Genomic DNA, 19,433 nt, shown 5'->3' with positions numbered 1-19,433 from the left:
GGCTAACTCAAAAAGGGCTTCGCGCTGCCGCTGCCTCTGCTGCTGCCTCCGCCGTCACCACCACTGCCAGCCACCGCAGGAACTCTAGCTTGGCTTCCGCTTCCTCTTGCTCCGCCCCTTCCTGCTACGTCAGCAAGTCCAACGGGGCATAGAAGATCTTTAAATCCCATAACCCTTACACCTCCTCAAAAGGCATTGGTGCTTTCCTGTTACCTCTAGAATAAAATACAAATTCTTAGGAGCCCCTTTAATCCTGTGGCTGGAACCCTTTGCCCTCCTTCACAACTCTTCCCCTTTATGCATTCTCCATTTCTACCAAATTGTACAGACCACTTCCCTGAACATTCTGTCTTGCTCCTCCCTACTTGCACAGGCTATTTGTAATGTATATCTGTAATGCACATCTCATTTCTGCTTTGCATATTCCTTTTCTTTTATCTCTACTGCCTCCTCCCTTTAGTTTTTTTTCCTTATCTCTTCTCCCCAGTTAATAGTGTTCACACCTTTCTCAGAAATCCCTACAACACTTTGTCTGATCTCCTCCCCCTAATCACTTCCTAATTATGCTTTTCTGTGTATATGTCATTGCATCACTGTCTCCCCAGACTATAAATTTCTTTAGGACAGAAGCTATTTCATTCTTATCCATATTACTAATGTTAGTCTACATTCAACCAGAACCTTTGATCCTGTTTCCTCTTTCCCTTCAGGACCTGTCACCACCCTGACTGAACATCTCAAATGCATCTTCAGTCTCTCCCTTTCCACTTTGCCTACAAATATCGTCACATTTCTCCCAGTCAAAAGAGAGAGAGAAAGCCTACCTTCTCTTGATATTTGTACCTAATTCACCCATACATAGCTCTTCACTTTCACTACTAAACATTTTGAAAAAGCAGTTAATAGTGGTCCGTCCACTCACTTCCTGACAGTTGAATTTCTACCAGCATTCTGACATAATCCTCAAATCCAGTGACTTTTTCAGTTTTTACTCTCTTTGCTCTCTGGATCTTTTGACATAATTACATTTATATAGCACATTACTACTCATCCCCTCCTAGGGAGTATCTTTCCCTTGACTTCAGGAACACTACTTTCTCCAGGTTCTTCCATTTTCTCTATTCTTTTTTTTACCTGTTCTGTCTCCTTTGCTAGCTCTGTCTTCCAGAACCTTTAATGTAGGCATCTATCTGACACTGACCCTTTTCTCTTTAGGATAGGCGATCTTAACCTTTTTTGTGTATCGTGGACCCTTTTGACAGTCTGATGACTCTGATGTATTGGATGCATAAAATAAGATTACAAAAGAAACTATTTATGTAGTAATATAATTATCAAGGTATTATTAAAACAAAAAATATTTCTTGGATCCCAGTTCAAGAACCCTGATTCGGCAGTCTCGTATTTTCCCATGGCTTCAACTGTGACCACTAAGCAAGTGATGCTTATGATTATGTCCAGCTCTGACCACTCTTCTGATCTCCAGACCTGAATCTCCAAGTACTTGCAGAATATTCCCACCTGGATTCAGTTTGATTCCACAAATATTTATTAAGTACCTGCTATTGAAGTTTCATGATGCAGTACATGAAACAACCCTGGATTTGGAGTAAGAAAATTTGAACTAAAATTGTGGTTGTGCAAATTACTTAACCTGTGTGTTTTAGTCATAGCACCTTGTAGAGGACATGACATTTCAACTGAATCTTGGAGGGATTCCAAGAAACAGAAGTGAAGAGGAAAGGCATTTCAAACCTATTCAAAGTATAGAGACTAGAGAGGGGAGGGTTGTGTGAGGAACCACAAGTAAACAGGAGTGCATGAGGGAAAGTGACATGAAACCAGTCTAAAAAGATGGGTGGGAGCCAAGTTAGGTAGGACTTTAAATGACAGGAGACTTGGAAAATGGTTTAGCAAGGAGAGGACCTTGAAACCTGGAGTCCAGGTAGTTTGATTTAGTATGTTGATGAGAGATAATGAGGATGGTGATCTTGTGAGTGGAGAAAAGAGGATTGAAGGGGAGAGATGTAGGTAGAATTGAACATGACTTTGTAACTGATGGAATATGGGGAATGCAGGATAGTCAGAAGTCTCTTAGGGTACAAATCTTGGTTCTAGCAGGTTAGCAATAACTGCAACAGAAATGGGGAACTTAGAAAGAGAGGTGGCCTTCAGAGAAAAGATAACAGCTTCGGTTTTGAACATGTTGAGTTTGAGATGCCCATGGGATATCTAGTTAGAGGTGGCCAATAAACATTTGGTCATGAAAGGACTAGAACATGGGAGAAGCATGATCTGGAGATACAGATTTGGAATTCATCCACAGTGATGGTAGTAGAGTCTAGTGAGTCCTGAGGAAATTCCCAAGAGAAAGTTTAAAGAAGAGAACATGCCTTAGAACAGGGCCCTGGAGTATATATACCCAAGCATAAGGGATGGGACCTTGTTAGTGACTCAGTGAAGAAATCAGAAAAGATAGGAGGAAGAGGTCTAGGAGAATTCAGGGAGGAGAATATACCGGAGGAGGTCGAGGTCAGCAGTTAGGTGAGGACTGAGAACAAGCACATTTGGCTATTTGATCTTCAATAAGCTTGAATAGTTTCAGTAAAGTGTTGAAATTAGAAGCCATATTGTAGGGGTTTGAAAACAGAATGGGATGCAAGGAAGTAGAAGAAACAAGTATCAATATTTATTATTTATTATCTAGGAATTTGGCTGTGAAGGGGAGGAGAGATTGGCAACTAGGTAAAGCACCAGGCCTTGATACAAAAAACTTACCAAATCTGTGACGCAGGGCAGGTCACATAACCTCTTTTTGACTCAGTTCCCTCACTTATAAAATGGTGATAATAATAATAGCACCTCCCTTCCAGGGTTATTGTGAGGATAAAGTGAGGTATTTATAAATTGCTTAGCACAGTGACTAGCCCATAGTAGTAGACACTATATAAATGTTAGCTCTCATTAGATAAAGGACCATGATTTGAGGGGATTGTAAAGTCATTTTCTAAATATTGAGAGATCTGGGTATATTTGTCAGCATCAGGAAAGTAGTGGATCAAGAGACTGAAAATTAAAGAGGGGATTATCAAAGGCTTGTTACCAGAGGAAAGTTTATATACCATACTATGTATTCAGAACTGAAACTTGGTTCCATTTGGTTATTTCTGCCTGTTCCTCTCACTTACCAGATATGCATTAAGTGGAACTGGTGTTTCACTTCTGCAGTACCTCTTGCCTCTGCTCTTTCCCCACTTTCAATTACAGGTCCTATTCTCCCTGATGTGGGTATTGCAGTAGCCTGACACGAAGTCTTTTGGCCTCCACTCTGCCCTCTTCTCTATCCTTTTTTCACACCGATGCCGGAATGAACCTCCTTATGCCTCTAGCTAGTCTTGTTAGCCCTGTGCTCAAAAGTCACTTAGAGGCTCCCTACTGGCTACTTAGAAGCCTAATAGAGTCCTCCAGAGTCAGAAGAGCCTACCTTATTTTTCTAATGTTACTGGAATTACACCTTCTATACAAGCTATGCTTCAGTCAAACTATGCTCTCTGCCAATTCTCCCCTCTCCTTCCCCACACTATCCCACTGAATATATCCTACCCCTGTATCCACAGAGTGCCTGTGATGTCCTCTCCCCAAAGCTCAGCTCAGAGTCACCTCTTCCATAAAATCTTCATGTGATTACTTTCTAATCCAATCCAGTAAGCATTGTATCAGTCACCTGTTATGTGCAAACCACAGTGCTAGATCATCAGGTTAAAAAAAAATCGAAATTTAAAAGTTTCTGCCCTCAAGTCACTTGTCTTCTATCTTCTACAGCAACATTTTGTTTGCTTTTTTCTAATAATATTTTTATAACACCTTTGCGTTTACAAAACACTTTACATATATTACCTCATTCAAGCTTCGCAACAGCCCTGTGCATTTATTCTATAACATGGTGTATTATAGTTACCTATATTTTATCTTATCTTCTTTTAAACCAGGAGTTCTTAACTTTATGTATCTTGGGCGTCTTTGGCAGTCTGGTGAAGTCTAGGGATCCTGTCTCAGAATGATATTTTTTTAAATGCATAAAATAGGATTATACATAAAACCAATTATATTGAAATATATATTGAAACATATTTTTAAAGACAAGTGAATGGACCTCATTGATAATTTCCATATTAGGGGCAGCCAGGTAGCACAGCGAGTAAGAGCACGGGCTCCAGTGTCGGGATGACCTGGGGATCAAATCCGGACTCAGACACTTAGCACCCACCCAGAAACACCTGGACGTGTAACCTTGAGCAAATTACTTAACCCCGATTGCTTTAAAAAAAAAAAAAAAAAAGAATTTCCATATTAAAGTAAGCCTGATGAAAGCAATGTTGAAGATCTACATTCTGGACCCTTTTTGCACACATTTACAACTCTTCCTACCACCTGCCTCCCAAAGCAGGCACTTAATAAATATATATTGAGTGTAAATGGATCAATTCTTTCCTGTTACAAGTAATGGGAACCCCTTTTGCCTTGTTTCCAAAACCTATTCATAATCTTGGCCCTAGGCTACTTTTTCAGTTTTATCTCCTAATACTCTCCAACTTAGAATTCTAGTGTTAGAACTGAAAGGAGCATAGGGTATCATCTAAACAAATTTAATCAAGTTGAAGAAATTTAGAGGCCTAGAGGGGAGAATGACTTACTTGAGGTCACATAGCCAGTAGGTGGCATGGATACTTGGAAGACCTTTCTTACTGTCCCTTGCAAACTGTTCCTACCTCCCAGCCTTTGCTCACAGTGTTGCCCTTAGCTCAGATGCCTTCTCTTCTTTCCCTGATTATTCTAGACCATACTGCCCCTTCAATGCTCATTTAGCACTTTAGAATCAAACCTGTATTCCCACACACTTCGGTAGTAAATTATGCGATCTTTCTTTCCTGTCCTTCCTAATTTCCCTTTTAGTTCTTTAGAGACACGATACAATTATAAGATTGAGAAATGAAGTAAGAAACACAGTGATTTCCTTTGGGGTAGGAACTTGATACACATGTATAAAGTCATTTTCCTGCCCTAACCAGGAATAAGCTAAAGATAAAGTAGAATTTGCAAAGATAGAGTGAATTAAAATGCAGTAGATTGGGGGATAGACTGAGAGTTAATGGTTCTGGGTTAGACTCCAAATGTGTGGTCTTTATATTGGCATTCTTACTGACATTCTGTGTTTCTTTCTACTCTAGTTCCCTTGGGAGAGGTCCCTTCTACAGGTTTCCAGTCAGACCGGAAATGGCAGTGTGAACTCTAGCTGAAATTAGGCCAACTCCAAAGCCAGATCATGGCTACAGTGCTGGAGCCAGAGGACCAGGATCTTTGGGAAGAGGAAGGAATCTTAATGGTGAAGCTGGAAGATGATTGCACTTGGAGGCAAGACCCAGTCCTACAAAAGGATGATACTGTGCTTGAAACCTCACATCAGAATTTCCGGAGATTTCGCTACCAGGAGGCATCAGGGCCCCGGGAGGCCCTGAGTAGACTCCGGGAGCTTTGCCATCAGTGGCTGAGGCCAGAAAGGAGGACAAAGGAACAGATCCTGGACTTGCTGGTGCTAGAACAATTTCTAACTGTTCTGCCTGGGGAATTGCAGAGCTGGGTGCGGGGGCAGCGGCCAGAAAGTGGTGAAGAGGCAGTGACGCTGGTGGAGGGTTTGCAGAAACAACCCAGGAGACCAAGGCGGTGGGTGAGGAGGGGGAGTCCTGATCTGTGTGATTTGGAGGAGGAAAGCTTGATGGTGGGTTGGATTCTGGGGGTGAAATGTGCTTCATTTTTTTCAGGTTTATTGACTCGACTCTTAGCACTTGGGTATTGAGCCTTGGGCAGATGGTGTCTGTGAGAAATTTTCAGTTGAGCACAGTATCTGAAACATTTGCCAGGGGCTATCCTTAGAGCTATGGGATTTTTGATGGCTACTGCCACCCACGGATCTTGGCTTTGGTTTTCTCTTCTTCAGATGTTGATTCTCAGCTTGCTGGGGGAGGAAAGTTCTGTGATTTCCTCAAGGGTGCCCATGTATCCCCAATTACAGAACCCCCTTTCAGGTTGGTAAGGTGTGAAAGCAAACATGAGAAGGCTACAGGTTGGGCAGGTGGAAATGGGAAGGAGGGACATCTTGGAACCCTAGGTGACATGGGGAAAGTGACGGGGGAGGTGGGGAAAGTGGCACCACATTGGAGTGTCCAGAGCCTCTCCTGGCCCAGGACTTGCTCTCAGTAGCCTCTTTGTTGCTCCCCAGTGGAATGAGACTCTTCCTCCTTTCCTGTCTCTGTGTCCCTAGGGTAGCTTTCCTGCAGGCAGCTCCTTGTAGGTTAAGCTCTGATTGCCCCAAGAATTTCCTCTGGGCCCTGTGGTGACAGGAGATGGGGATTGTTCCCAGGTGACGGTCCATGTGCATGGCCAGGAAGTCCTCTCAGAGGAGACATCAAATCTGGGAGCAGACCCGGAGTCACCGATCGAACGGCTGGAGCCTGTGCATACCCTATCCCTGGAGGAGTCCCATGAGGAGTCGCATGAGGAAGGGCCACAGAGCCCAGATCTGAGCATTGAGGAGCAGAGCCACTGCCATGAAGAGGAACCCCAGCCCCTACAGGAGAGCGGTGGGGAGCCTGATAGTGAAGGGGCAGGGGGCTTCTTGGAATAGCGGCAGGGAGGGAAGAAAGGAAGGTAGTGGCAGCACCAAGATCTTGTGTAGGCTGTAATAGGGGATGATCCTTAGACTTTGGCAGTTGGAAATAGGCATAGTCCCAATTGGATTCCCGCAGCAGACCCCAAATGATGCAAATGTTCTTGCTATTCCCTGGCAGTGTATGAGTTAAATGTATGATTGCTAAGTGGTGGGGTGGAGGCAAATGACTTCAGCTTTTCTTAATGTAGTGCTTCTTGAATTCTACAAGGATAGGAGTATTCTTTCATCGAAGAGAGTGAGGAGGGATACCTGCCCTGATTAGGAGGGAATAACTATAGCACAGATCTAACCTTTCTTGGCTCTGGCTCCTTTCTTGTCCTCAGAGCTTCCTGTCCCCCAGGACCATGTCCTTCCTGAGGAGGGAAGCAGTGGAGACCAGGAGATGGTTAACCTTCTTACAGCCATATCCCAGGTGAGCTGTGGTGTCCAACCCTGAGTACAATGCTCCTGGTTTGGTGTTTGTTAGGATAGGACCCTAACTCTGAATTATGCCCCAGCTACAACAGATTATCCCCCCCCATACCCAAGGAGTTGGGTGGGTTGTAAAACTGCCTGCTTGGCCTTTCCTGAAAAGAGATGGCAAGTGGATTAGAATTAAGTTCTTGAATTGTTAGTCCCTAAGACCATTTTTTTCCCCCTCTTACTGAAGTAAGGGGGTAAGAGGCAGGAGGAAGCTGATAAAAATATTTTTTTTTAACTTGCAGAAAAACTCTGTTTTTGAAGAATTTTAGAATTTGAAGAATTAGGTTTTTGTAAATGTTTGAATTACTTCAAGGAAATTGGAAGTCCTCTGTACTACTAGAGTAGTTGGGACCAAATGAGGTTATTCCCTAATGAGGCAACTCCTTGCTTTCCCAATGACATGCTCACAGTGGTCAGTCTGTAACATTTATGCAATGTCCTGACCCCAGGGCTTAGAGGTGGTTTCACAAGAAATGGGAAACACTGTCCCTGCTTAGGGAGAGCTTACATTCAGTTTTTATGGGGACTGAAATTTAACACATGAGAGTGGCTTAATATGGATGAAACACATTCTCTTGTGTATGCTCTGTTCTCAACTGCCACTGTTCCTTTGTTCCCCCCATTCCTGGTACATAACCCAGCCCTGCCCTTCTCTGCCTTCAGAACTCATCCGTCAATCAAGATTTAACCAAAATGTCACCTTCACAATTTCTTCCATTCCTTTTAATAGCATCCCCACTCTTAATTAACTTTCAGAATTCTTATAAGGCTGTTTATTCCTTTCATGCATGTCTGTTTTGTGTTAAGAACAGGAATAATAGGTATCTTAACTTTGTCTTCAGTTCCTAGCTCAATACTGTAGACATTTTTTTAAGTGTTCGTTTTTGAGCAAATGAAAATAACAAATGATTGCAAAATTCATGTGTAGGGTGGGTTAATTTACAATAGCTTCACTGAGGAGTTATGTTTTCAACCAAACTGATGAAAAAAGGGGAGAGAAACATGAATTGGTGGGAAGGAATGGAGAGATAGAAAAAAAGTATTCCATGAAGGAATGCAGGGGCAGGAACAAACTCAGTATGGAGCATCACAGAATCTCAGAATTGGAAGGGAGCTCAGAGGTCACACAGAACAGCATTCCCTTCTGCAATATCCTCGACCAAAATTCCCTTGAAGAGTTTCACTAAGGGGAAATTGCACTATTTTCCTGAGCCAGCCTTTTCTACTTTGGAGAACTCTAAATATTAGGAAATATTTTCTTGGACATAGCCAAAATCCTCCTTTGAAATTAGCACCTAGTTCTGCCCAACAGAGCCCAGCAAAAAAAAAAAAAAAATCAAAAAACAAAACTGAACCCATTTCCACACTTGTGGATTATCACACTTTTCAGCTGTTTGAAGCCAGCCTTCATATACCACCCAAGTTTTCTGTTTTCTAAGCTAACAGCCCAAGTATTCTTATATGGTCTGGCCACAAGTCATTTCAGTATCATCTTCTGGATACTATTCAGTTTATCATTCTCCTTGATGAAATTTGGCACCCTGAATTGTTGTGAAGAGGACAGAATGCAACAGGACAATCACCTCCCTGGTTAGGGACCTTATGCCTTTCTTTATGCATCCTAAGACTGTGTTAGCATTTTTGGCTGCCATGTCATGTTATACCCTTGGCCTCTAACCTCCAGATGTTTTTTAGGACTCTTAATCTAGCCTCGCTTCTCCCATCCTGTACTTGTGAAGTTGATTTTTTTTCTTCTCTATAGGATTTTGCATTTATTCATGTTGAGTTTTATTTTACTAGATTTAGTTCACTGCTCTAGCCTGACCAGATCTTTTTTGGATCTTGAATCTGTCATTTGGTATGTTTGATGTCCCAGATTTTTATCATCTGCAGATTTGATAAATAGGTCCAAGAACCAATCTCTGTGATATACCATTAGAAATTCCTTCCAAATTGACCTTAGTCACTACTCTTTGGGCTTCAATACTGAGGGGTCTATGCTATCATCTTGTCTAGAGGTTCCTAAACTTATTTGATCTACCACTTTCTTTTTGCAAAAAAAAAAACTACTCAGCATCCCCTTCTCCCCCTGGAAATCTTTCTTTTTTTTTTTTAATTTGCATCATTTCAAAAAAAATTTAAATTTTTTAAATGACATCTTAAATTTAAAATTTTTTTGTAAATTTGTGGGTTTTCTTCCTGCATTGAAATTTTGATGATGCGATATTATGTCATGTAACCACATAGTATCATACGGTAAACAAGTCATTACACACATATATTCCTGCCATTGCATGCTAGACTGCTTAACAATGCACAACAGGGTTACCTGCCAACACTTGCTTGTCAAAACCTGTCAGCAGACTTGGCCACTGATAACTTTCATTTTATGTGTTGATTTGGAAAATAATGTAATCACTATGACATTAACTCTGTTATATAACAGGTGAAACTTGTATGAACAGTTTTTCAAAAATTTTTTATCTTCCTTCCTTATGCTTCCACTGCCCCCTTGTTTTTATTCAGCATCCCCCCCACTTGCACCTGAGGCTACTACTGCCTTCTTCCCCCACCACCCCCTCCCCAATCATTCCAGCACCCTGCACCCCCCCAAAGGGCAGTATCTCCCACTTTGGGAACCTCTGACTAGTCCATATCTCCCCTCATCCATAAGGATAGAATGAGAAACCTATTTATACCTGGATTTCAGCAAAGCATTTGATAATGTGTCTTCCATTCCCCTGATCTACTGACCCATCAAAAAGAAAATTAAAAATTAATTTGTCATAATCTGTTCATGATCAAACCATACTGGCTGTTCATGATATTTTATTTTCTGATGCTCATTGACAATCTTTTTTAATGATCCATCCTAGAATTTTGCCAGAAATTAAAGTCAAGTTCTCTGACCTATAGGCTGACTCTTCCATTGTCTTTCCTGTTTTGAAAATGATTAATACTCTACTCCAATCTTATGACACTTATCACATTCTATATAATTTTTAAAAGATCACTGATAGTGGCACAACAATCACTTTTGTACCAATTCTTTCAGTATAGTGTAGTTTGCTTGACCTCGATGCCTTGAAATTAATAAAAAGCAACTAGGTTGTCTCTTATCATTCACTTATTTACATTCGGTTTCAACTTTTTGTTAACCATTTTTGATCCAACTTCTACTACTAAGTGATTCTAAAGTCGTTCTCCTTGGCACTGAAGACCATTAAAATAAGAGTAGTTCTACCTTCTCTCTGTTGTCTAGTCTTCTTATGCATCCTTAGGAATATTTGTCCTCTTCCTTTTTTGGTCTTTCTCTTGCTTCCAAAATAGCTAAAAATAGTTTTTTGTTGGCCTTAATATTCATAACCAGCCTCAGTCCCTTCTATACCTTACCATTCCTGACATCTTTATAGGCTCATGCTATTTTTCTATTCTTATCCTTGTTTATCAGTCTTTACTTTAATTGCATATATGTTTTTTAATTTTTAGATGAGTTCTCTTGTTCATCTGCTTCATCCTTTTTAAAACAGCTCCCCTGTCCTTTCTCCTCATAATCTCTTGTTTACATCATTAGAATTTCTTTATTGAGAACTTAGGAAGCATTATGGTATATATGAAAGAACACTGGCTTTGGAGTCAGAGGACATGGGTTTAAATCTTAATTTCTGATGTTTTCTACCTGTGTGACTATAGGCAAGTTATATACCCTCCCTGGTCCTCAGTTTCCCCATCTGTAAAGTAAAGGGATGGGCTGGATGGCCTCTGAGGCCCTTTCTTGCTCTAGATCTATGTTCCAGTGATCCTATAACTTCTATCTTCCTTTGACTGATTTCACCTAAAAGTTTTAGGCCATAGAATTCTACCTGTATGCTTTCTCCTTGAAGTTCAGTATTCCCAAGATCTAGAGTGTGTATCTGACTATACCTGAATTTTTCCTCTCACAAATTCTAAGATGAAGGGGTCTCTTACCCAGAAATAATATTATCATTTCTACTTTAGTAGCCACTGCCTCCTTTTGGTCAGAATAAGTTCAAGGATAGCAAGTGTACCACATTTGCTTCTGCTGCCTTTTGAATTAAGTTATTATGACAAGTTACCAACTTCTGCTTTTAGCAGATCATTTGAAATGAAGGAAAGTCCTGTGGGGGAACCCTTCTCTCCCAGAATCCTGCCCTTACAGTAGCTGCCTCTGCCTCTCATTCTAGAACCAAAGTGCAGGCTTCTTCCTGAAGCATCAGTTACTGAGTGAAATTTCTTCTTGTTTCAGGGACTTGCAACTTTCAAGGATGTGACTCTGTCCTTCTCCCAGGAGCAGTGGGGTGAACTGGATCCAACACAGAAAGAATTCTATGGAGAATATGTCTTGCAGGAGGATTGTGGAATTGTGGTCTCACTAAGTAAGGGCACATTTCCGCTGATAGTAGATTTCAAAGCATTTCTAAAGCATATAGTTCTATGTTCTCCCCATTAATAGAACTTCCTGAAGTCATAGTAACTTCATCTAGTTCAATCCCTTCCTTTTATAGATAAGAAAATTAAGGCCCAGAGAGGCTGAACTGCCAAAATTTAAACAGGTAGTAAATAGTAGAACCAAGATCTGAACTTAGTCTCTTTGATCCTTAGGTCTAACTAGACTTAAGTTTTTTGTTTATGACTAGAACAGAGATCAGTAGTCTCTCAGACTGGAGGGAAGAAAGGATTGCTAATATCAAGTACTTTCAAAACTGAAGAAGAATGTTTGAGGTGTTAAAGATCAGAAGGAAGAGAGAAGTAGGATGGGAGCAAAAAGGAATCCACTTTCAGGTTTATCATACAAACATGGCAGTAGACATGGTGAAATTTGGAGAACTTACTTGTCACTGAGAAATGAAAGCAGCCTCAGCAGTGCTTTGTGTTAGGGTTGAAGAGGAAGAGGAGAACCTGAATAGATCAGACAAAAGATAGGCAGTACTTATGTGAATAACAAACCAGAGGGACTGAGAATTTGATCTCGTTACCTGACTGTTTGACACCTGCCAGATCTTAGCTGTCTGATAATGCAGGACTGACATACTGAACCATCATGATATTCTTATTTCCTTCCCTCGAATAGCATTTCCGATACCCAGAATAGAGGAGGTCTCCCAGGTTGAAGAAGAGGAAGAATCTTGTGTCCCAGATTTGGAATATCCCCAAGAGCCTGAAGAAACAGAGATCCTGAGTTTTACCTATACAGGTAAGATCTATCCTCAGTGACCTTCTGGGAATCATTACACCGTCTCCCCATTCTAGGGTAGACCTGTCCCCAGCTTTCACTCAGTGTAGTAACATCTGTTGATAGTGACTGAGTCTAAATTTCCAAAAGGAAACCCTTCTCTTCCTATTCTTTCCTTATGGGGCTTGACCATAATAAGTAACATTCTTTTTTTTCCTCCCTTCCTGTCCAGTGAGTCTCTCTCCTGATTTCTAGCCTTCCTAGGGATATAAAATATGTCCTGACTTCTTTGTGATTTCTCCCTCCAGTTTTCATTTTGTCTTTTCCTCACTGTGAGGAAAACGTTACTGACTGTGTCTGATTCTCCATTTTCTCTTATCATTATTTTCATAGGAGATAGGAGTGAGGATGAGGAGGAGTTTCTTGAACAAGAAATCAATATTGAGGACCTACAGAGAACTATTTTGGGAAGTCCAGAAATTCCCCAGAGTACTGATTGGGAAGTACTCCTTGAGGATGAGCCAAGTAGCCCTGGTGAAAGAAGAATGAGTACGAGTTTTTCTCCAACTCATAATTTCATAAGCCTTCGAGAGAACTTACAGTTGCATCCACTATTAGGGAAATCTCACGAGTGCCCTGTATGCAGAAAAAACTTCAGTTGTAATTCCCATCTTATTAGGCATCTCAGAACCCATACAGGAGAAAAGCCTTATAAATGCCCTGATTGTGGGAAAAGTTATACTCGTAGTTCACACCTTGTCAGGCACCAGAAGATCCACAAGTTGCAAGTACCATTTGCATTTCCTCATAACAGAGACAGATTTGATGAAATCTCCCAGTCATTCCAACATGAGATAATCCCACAAACTCAGAAACCTTATAGATGTGAAACATGTGGGAAACACTTTCGCTGGAGCTCAGACCTTGTCAGGCACCGTAGAACACATACAGGAGAGAAACCCTTCTTCTGTAGCATTTGTGGGAAGAGTTTTAGCCAGAAGTCTGTCCTCACAACACACCAAAGAATCCACCTGGGAGGTAAACCCTATTTGTGTGGGGAGTGTGGGGAGGACTTCAATGACCACAGACGGTATATGGCTCACCGGAAAACCCATTCATCTGAGGAGCTCTATCTCTGTAATGAGTGTGGGAAGTGTTTCAGCCACAGTGCAGCATTTGCCAAGCACCTGCGAGGACATACATCAGTGCGATCCTGCAGGTGCAATGAGTGTGGGAAAAGCTTCAGTCGAAGGGACCATCTTGTCAGGCACCAGAGAACACACACTGGTGAGAAGCCATATACATGTCCCACCTGTGGAAAAAGCTTCGGGAGAGGATACCACTTGATCAGGCATCAGAGGACCCACTCAGAAAAGACTCTTTTACAGGACTCAAGTATAGAGAGAGCTGCACTGAGAAAAGTCTCCCAAGCTGAGGATGGGCTATAAGAAAAGCCGCCTTATCACCTTGAAACTGGGGCTTCTTACAGGGAGTCCCACTGACCAGCCCAGATCTTGCCTCTCCTCTTTCTGTTTTCTTGTGCAGATCCTCTCAATCTTCTTTGCCTTTGAGGGAACACTTTTTTCTACTCTGCTACCCCAGTAGGGCTTCTCCTCCACTGAGGGATCCTGTTTCCACATCTTTGGGATAAGTTAGGAGAGTGAGAGAGTACTAAGGAGTGGTTAAGATACCTTCCCAGGAGAGGCTGTGGTGTCTTCTAAAGATATCTTGGCTTTCTTGAGTAAAAAAAAAGTGACATAAAATGAGCTACAGGCTTGCTCTGTATGTATGGCAGCAGACAGCCTTGACTGAGACAGGAAATGTAGGGCCCTTTGACTTTGCCACAAATTTACTGGATAACCCTGGACAGACAGACCCCATATCCCTTCTGTGATTCAGTTTCCACATCTCAAAATGGAGAACACAATTGATGCACTTTCTTTTGATGGTACAGGGTGGAATGACAGAAAATTCTGTTCTCACCAAACAGGCACTCAAGGCTTATTGTTTGAGGTCCTTTGTGCCTTCTCCCTTCTCAGTTGCCAAGATGGTGGTGAGCAGTGCTGAGATGGAGCTGAGAAGGAGGTCTCTTACCAAAGTTGACCTCTCTTTTCCCTCAGGTTCTCTCTCTGTTGCCATTCATTCACACTCTTAGCCTCCTTCCTTTTTCGCCAGGTTCTTCTGGTTCTGTCCCAGGAAATACTTCTTAAGGTGAGGTGGGAGAATAAGTAAAACAATTAGGATTTAAATTAAAAGATGTAATTTCCCATCCTTTTCCCTTACCCCCCTTTTAGATTTCATGGGAATTCAAGTAGTAACAGTTTAGAAAGGTATCTATCTGGTACTGAGTCATCTTGACTGGAATGTCATAGTTGCATGGGAACATCTGCCAAGTGAAGAACTAAGAGTGTCCTCATAAAATTAAGAAAAAGTCATCCTGAGGTGACTAACAAACCAACTTGGGATGAGGTTCCCTGCTGATAACTTGTTCTCATCAATTTCTGCATAGTACATTGTATCTGAAAGATTTCAGGTATTTTCATATTTCCTCAACTTCTCTAGCCAGCACCTTGGGAACTAAGATCATATAAGGAGTAGTTGATTTTAATGCATTTGTGAGTTCTTCTCCCCTCTTATTTTGTGTTTATCTCCATTCTCATGTTAGCGACAAAACAATAGAATCTCTGAGTGCTCCCAAGAACCCTTGTCTGATGAGGGTTGCCATGGAAACAAGGCAAGTTGCCATGGCAACTCATGGACCCAACCTGGTCTAATGTGGGTGTGGTAGACAGGAGGAATTTTTTCCTATAGTTAGAACACAGTCTGGGCACGAAAGCACAAGAGGGAAGAAGACCCCTCTATTCAATGCCTGTCTTACTCTACTGTGCCACCTATGCTACTGATAGACCTCTGTACCCTAGATGATAAAATGGGTTGATAATTCCAGGCTCTCCATCCATATGAAACACCTCTGTAACTGCACCCTCCTTATAAAGGAACTTTCATTTCATTCATCTTTCAGGCCTCTGTTATGTGACTTACTGGATTTGCTGAGATTCCCAGAAGGATTTGTTATTTTTCTTCTGACCACTGGCATGGTACATTCATACGTGTCTGGAGTAGAAGTGACCTATATGTGAGCTAGCTCTAAAGGAACTTTGATTGAATAGGGTGTAGTCTCACCCTTTATGAGGAGGAAGACTGCATATGTGAGGATATCTCCTCAGTCATAGGAGCTCCCTGGGAAGGAAGAAATTTTTAAATAATGTACTATACCAATAATAAAGATTTCTGAAGAGACTACTGGCAGAACTGCTCTAAAGACAGCAATGAGACTGGAGGAAATGAACATTTCTAATCTGATTTCATGGAATCAGAGTTTGAGAGTTGAACAGAGCCTTTATATATCATCAGCTTCAGTATTAGCATTTTCCATATGAGGAAGCTGAAGCCCAGAGAAGTGAAGTGACTTGCCCAAGGTCAGATAGCCTAAAGTAGAGGATTTTAAGAGATCCTATATAGCTTTCACACAGGCAGCCAGAGAGGTTGCTACAGTAATAGGAGTTAAGCTTCATGCATTTGTCATTGTGTAGCCCCGATTGGTGATGATGGTGTTGTTTATGGTCAAGATGAAAAGATTTTGTTGTAGCTTGAGCCTTGGAAAAGAAAGGATATCTTAACCATTTGGGTCTTTGTTTAGGGCTTATGAGGCAAAGGTAGTTGTCTGTTAAAATAAGTCAGGTTGTGAAAGCTCTTAAAAAACATTCAAGAAGAGGTATTATAGATTTTCAGTATAGAAATAGTGAAAAGTACTAAGAACTTGAACAAAGATAAGGACAACAGAAATTGAACCGTGAAATCAAAACTTAAAAAGCTTCAAACATCACCAAAGCAAATGCATTCCCTATCAGAAGTATATCTTAAGTGGGCATCCAACCTCCAGCTGAAAACTTACATTGAGAGAGAACTCATTGCATTCCAAGAGAGCAACATAAGCCTAGACGCTTCCATATAGTATCTTTTAAATAGTTCAAGATGGTTAAATGTCACCTGTTTTCAAATGTCCCCTATTTTTTCAACCAGTTCTTGCATTACACAATTTTCAGTTACTTAAGGATCCTTAGAGTCTTCTTCTAGACACACTTCAGTTTATCAATCAATGACCTTCCAAAAATGCAGTGCCAGGAATAGGATACAGTACCAAAGATATGTTCTAATCAAAGCATTAAGTTCCCCCCAGGAATTAAACCTCTGAATACAGGATAAGATTGTATTAGCTTTGGTGGTGATGTACCACATAGTTGATGAAAGAAGCATGCAGTCCACTAAAATCCAGTTAGTTTTCAGAAAAAGTGTTTAGTCACACCTTCCCAGCGTTATACGTTTGCAGTTTTTAATCCTTTTTTGCCCATGTGCAAAACCCATGTATCCTGATTTAAGTTTTATCACATTAAGAGTTGGCCCATTGTTCTAGCTTGTTGAGGAATTTATAGGTTATGATTACTATTCTAACATGTCATAGCTTTGTTCATTGGCACAGTGATCATGCATTTGTGCCTTTAGCTGAGTCTGGTAAAGAAAAATGTTAAAACTGTATACCAAGCACAAATCCCTTGAACTCCCTCCAAGTTGACTTTCTTTGGGTATATCCATTCAACTAGTTCCAAATCTATCTAATTGTACTTTAATCTAGCCCACATACATATCTCATCCACGAGAGTAGCATGAGAAATATTGTCAAATACTCTGCTGTGTCTGTAGCATGTTACTCATCTACTGGTCTTCATAATCACCAAAAAGAAAATGAGGTGAGTGTGGGAAGGCCTGTTGTTGATCCTCAAGAGTTTAAAATCTGGAAAGGACCTTAAGCCAGCTAGTTGGTCTGTACCTGAACAAGCAAACCCTTTGTGTCTTACATGGTACATGATCATCCACCCTTTGTTTAAAGGGTGAGAAAGAACCCCACTCGCTTAAGAGGTGGCTCTTTGAATGACTAACTTCCAGGAAGCTTTTTCTTGCATGAAACTTAAATGTGCCTCTTCAACTTCTGCACATTGTTCTTTATTCTGTCTTCTGGGGTAGCCAGAATAAATCTAACTTTTCTTCCTAATGACAGCCCTTCAGGTGCTTAGAAAAGCTCTGTTGTCCATTCTCCTCCTAAATCTTTTCTAGGCTAAATAACTGCAGCCCTACTTCTGGCATAATCTCACCATCTTAAATCTAGAGCTGAAAAAGAACCCAGAATCTCCCCCTTTTTTTTTTACAGATAAACTAAGGCCTAGGGTGGGTAAGTAACTTGTGCAAGATAGGGAAAGGCAGTAAGCATCAGAGGGATGAGTTGATTTGTAATAGGAGGTCTTCTAATTCAATATATTAAAGTGCTCTTTCCAGTCCTTCACTAGTTCTTGTTAATCCTTCCATTTCCTCTCTTTAACAAGTTCTGCTCATAGTGAGAACATCCCTTCCCATTTTTTGAAAATCAGGTTTATCCCACAGTTCTGAAGTACACACATCTTGTTCAAGTTGAGGATCCTTCACTATCATTCAGCCGTCATATCTGCCAGTTCTTTCATTTTCTCAGGATATATGCCCATGCCTTGCCTCTTTGCTGTCTTAACATCTTCTCATAGAACACATTGGAAGGGGAAGAACAAAATATATGAGATATATCAAGGAGGTGAGCAAGGGAGAATAAAGAGTCAAAGACAACCCCAAAGTTGTGATAAAGTACAAGGCATGAAACTTGCCATGGCATGTGATAGTCCGACAATTTCGTGAGGGCCTAGCAAAGATATTGCACCGGCAATTTGTAGTGAGTGACATACACTCCAGTAACCGTAAAAACACCAAATAAAGAAATCAGGTTTCAAGGGTTACCCAGAAATAATAAGCACTATTAGCAAGTTGAGAGGAGCAGAAAGTTGGAGGAACACTGATTTATGTAGTAGCTGCTAAATCAGTAGCAGACAATAGTATGGAGATTGGTTGTGGAGGTGAATGAACCTGGGCTAGGGATAAGGGAATATAAGAAGGACTTGATAGTTACAATATCACAACTCACAAGGATGAAGAATGAGTGGAAAAGGTGGGTAATAACAGGAATAGGCTTTCATAATTCAGGATCTTGAAAGTTATACTATTCGAAATGGTGAAAGTTTGGTTATGTTGTGTATAACTTAAGAGGATGGAAGAGGGGTTTGAAATCAGGTCTGAAAAAGTGTACGGCCAAGATGTTAGAAGGCTGTCAAAATGAGGACTTAAGATCATGAGATGTTGACAGGTTATGAGGAAGGATTGGAGTCTGAATCACAGAATTTGAGAGTTGGAAGGGACTTCAGCAATCATCTGTTTTAAGCATGCATGCAAAAGAAATACCTGCTATAACAGCTGACAAGTGGTCATCTGGTGTCTGTTTAAAGAATACCCTCTTACCCCCATCCCTAGGATTGGGAATCACTTAGCTTTCCTGGTAGCCCAGTGCACCATGGGATAGTTCTTATTAGTGTTCTTCCTGCTTCCAAACCTAAAGTTAATTCTAGGCAAGCTCCACCCCCTTTTCCTGATTCTGCCCTCTGGGGTTAAAGTGAAGGTCAAATTCCCCTTCCCCATGACTTTTCAAATACTTGAAAACTTATATTACCCTGAGTGTTCTGCAAGCTAAATGTACTGGTTTCCTTCAACCAATCCTCATGTAGCATGGTAGCATATTTTGGCTGTCCATTTGAGTGCTTATCAACTTGTCAACCACCTTTTTAAATTGTGGTGCCCAGAAGAGAGTATAGAGCCCTAGCTAATGTCAGAGTTCTAAGGACTTCATCTCCTCCTGCCTAGAAACTGCCTCTCAATGCAGTCCAAAATGCTATTGGCTTCTTTGGATGTCACATCACACTGCTGATGCATAATGAGTTTGCAGTCTACCAAAACTCCCACATCTCTTTCAGACTGCTCGCTAACCACACTTTCATCCCTCAGTTTTATGATTTTTTTTTAATCCAAGTGTAAGACATTACACTTCTCCCTATTGAATTTTATTTTACCAGATTAAGCCCA

The 19,433-nt window shown here is 41.1% G+C and overlaps 1 protein-coding gene across 2 annotated transcripts in view; it reads left to right on the top strand.

Annotated features, from left to right (window-relative positions):
- The window catches only part of ZNF202 (zinc finger protein 202), a 35,601-nt gene extending 17,825 nt beyond the window's left edge, over positions 1-17,776 (top strand). Inside the window, exons 2-7 of one of the 2 annotated variants that reach the window (XM_069070096.1) lie at positions 5,229-5,776; positions 6,419-6,638; positions 7,051-7,139; positions 11,457-11,586; positions 12,282-12,404; positions 12,777-17,776. In XM_069070096.1, the coding sequence (XP_068926197.1) occupies positions 5,324-5,776; positions 6,419-6,638; positions 7,051-7,139; positions 11,457-11,586; positions 12,282-12,404; positions 12,777-13,831 (2,070 nt within the window). In that variant the 5' untranslated portion in view covers positions 5,229-5,323 and the 3' untranslated portion in view covers positions 13,832-17,776. The remainder of the gene's footprint in view (positions 1-5,228; positions 5,777-6,418; positions 6,639-7,050; positions 7,140-11,456; positions 11,587-12,281; positions 12,405-12,776) is intronic. The other variant, XM_069070097.1, reaches the window with a different exon arrangement.
- Positions 17,777-19,433: the final 1,657 nt, after the last annotated feature.

Source organism: Petaurus breviceps, unplaced genomic scaffold, assembly GCF_028583685.1.
Source record: "Petaurus breviceps papuanus isolate PSGF00001 unplaced genomic scaffold, PetGlider_PUasm1.0 90804, whole genome shotgun sequence".
NCBI classification, from domain to species: domain Eukaryota; kingdom Metazoa; phylum Chordata; class Mammalia; order Diprotodontia; family Petauridae; genus Petaurus; species Petaurus breviceps.
This window is presented reverse-complemented; position numbering and strand designations above follow the sequence as displayed.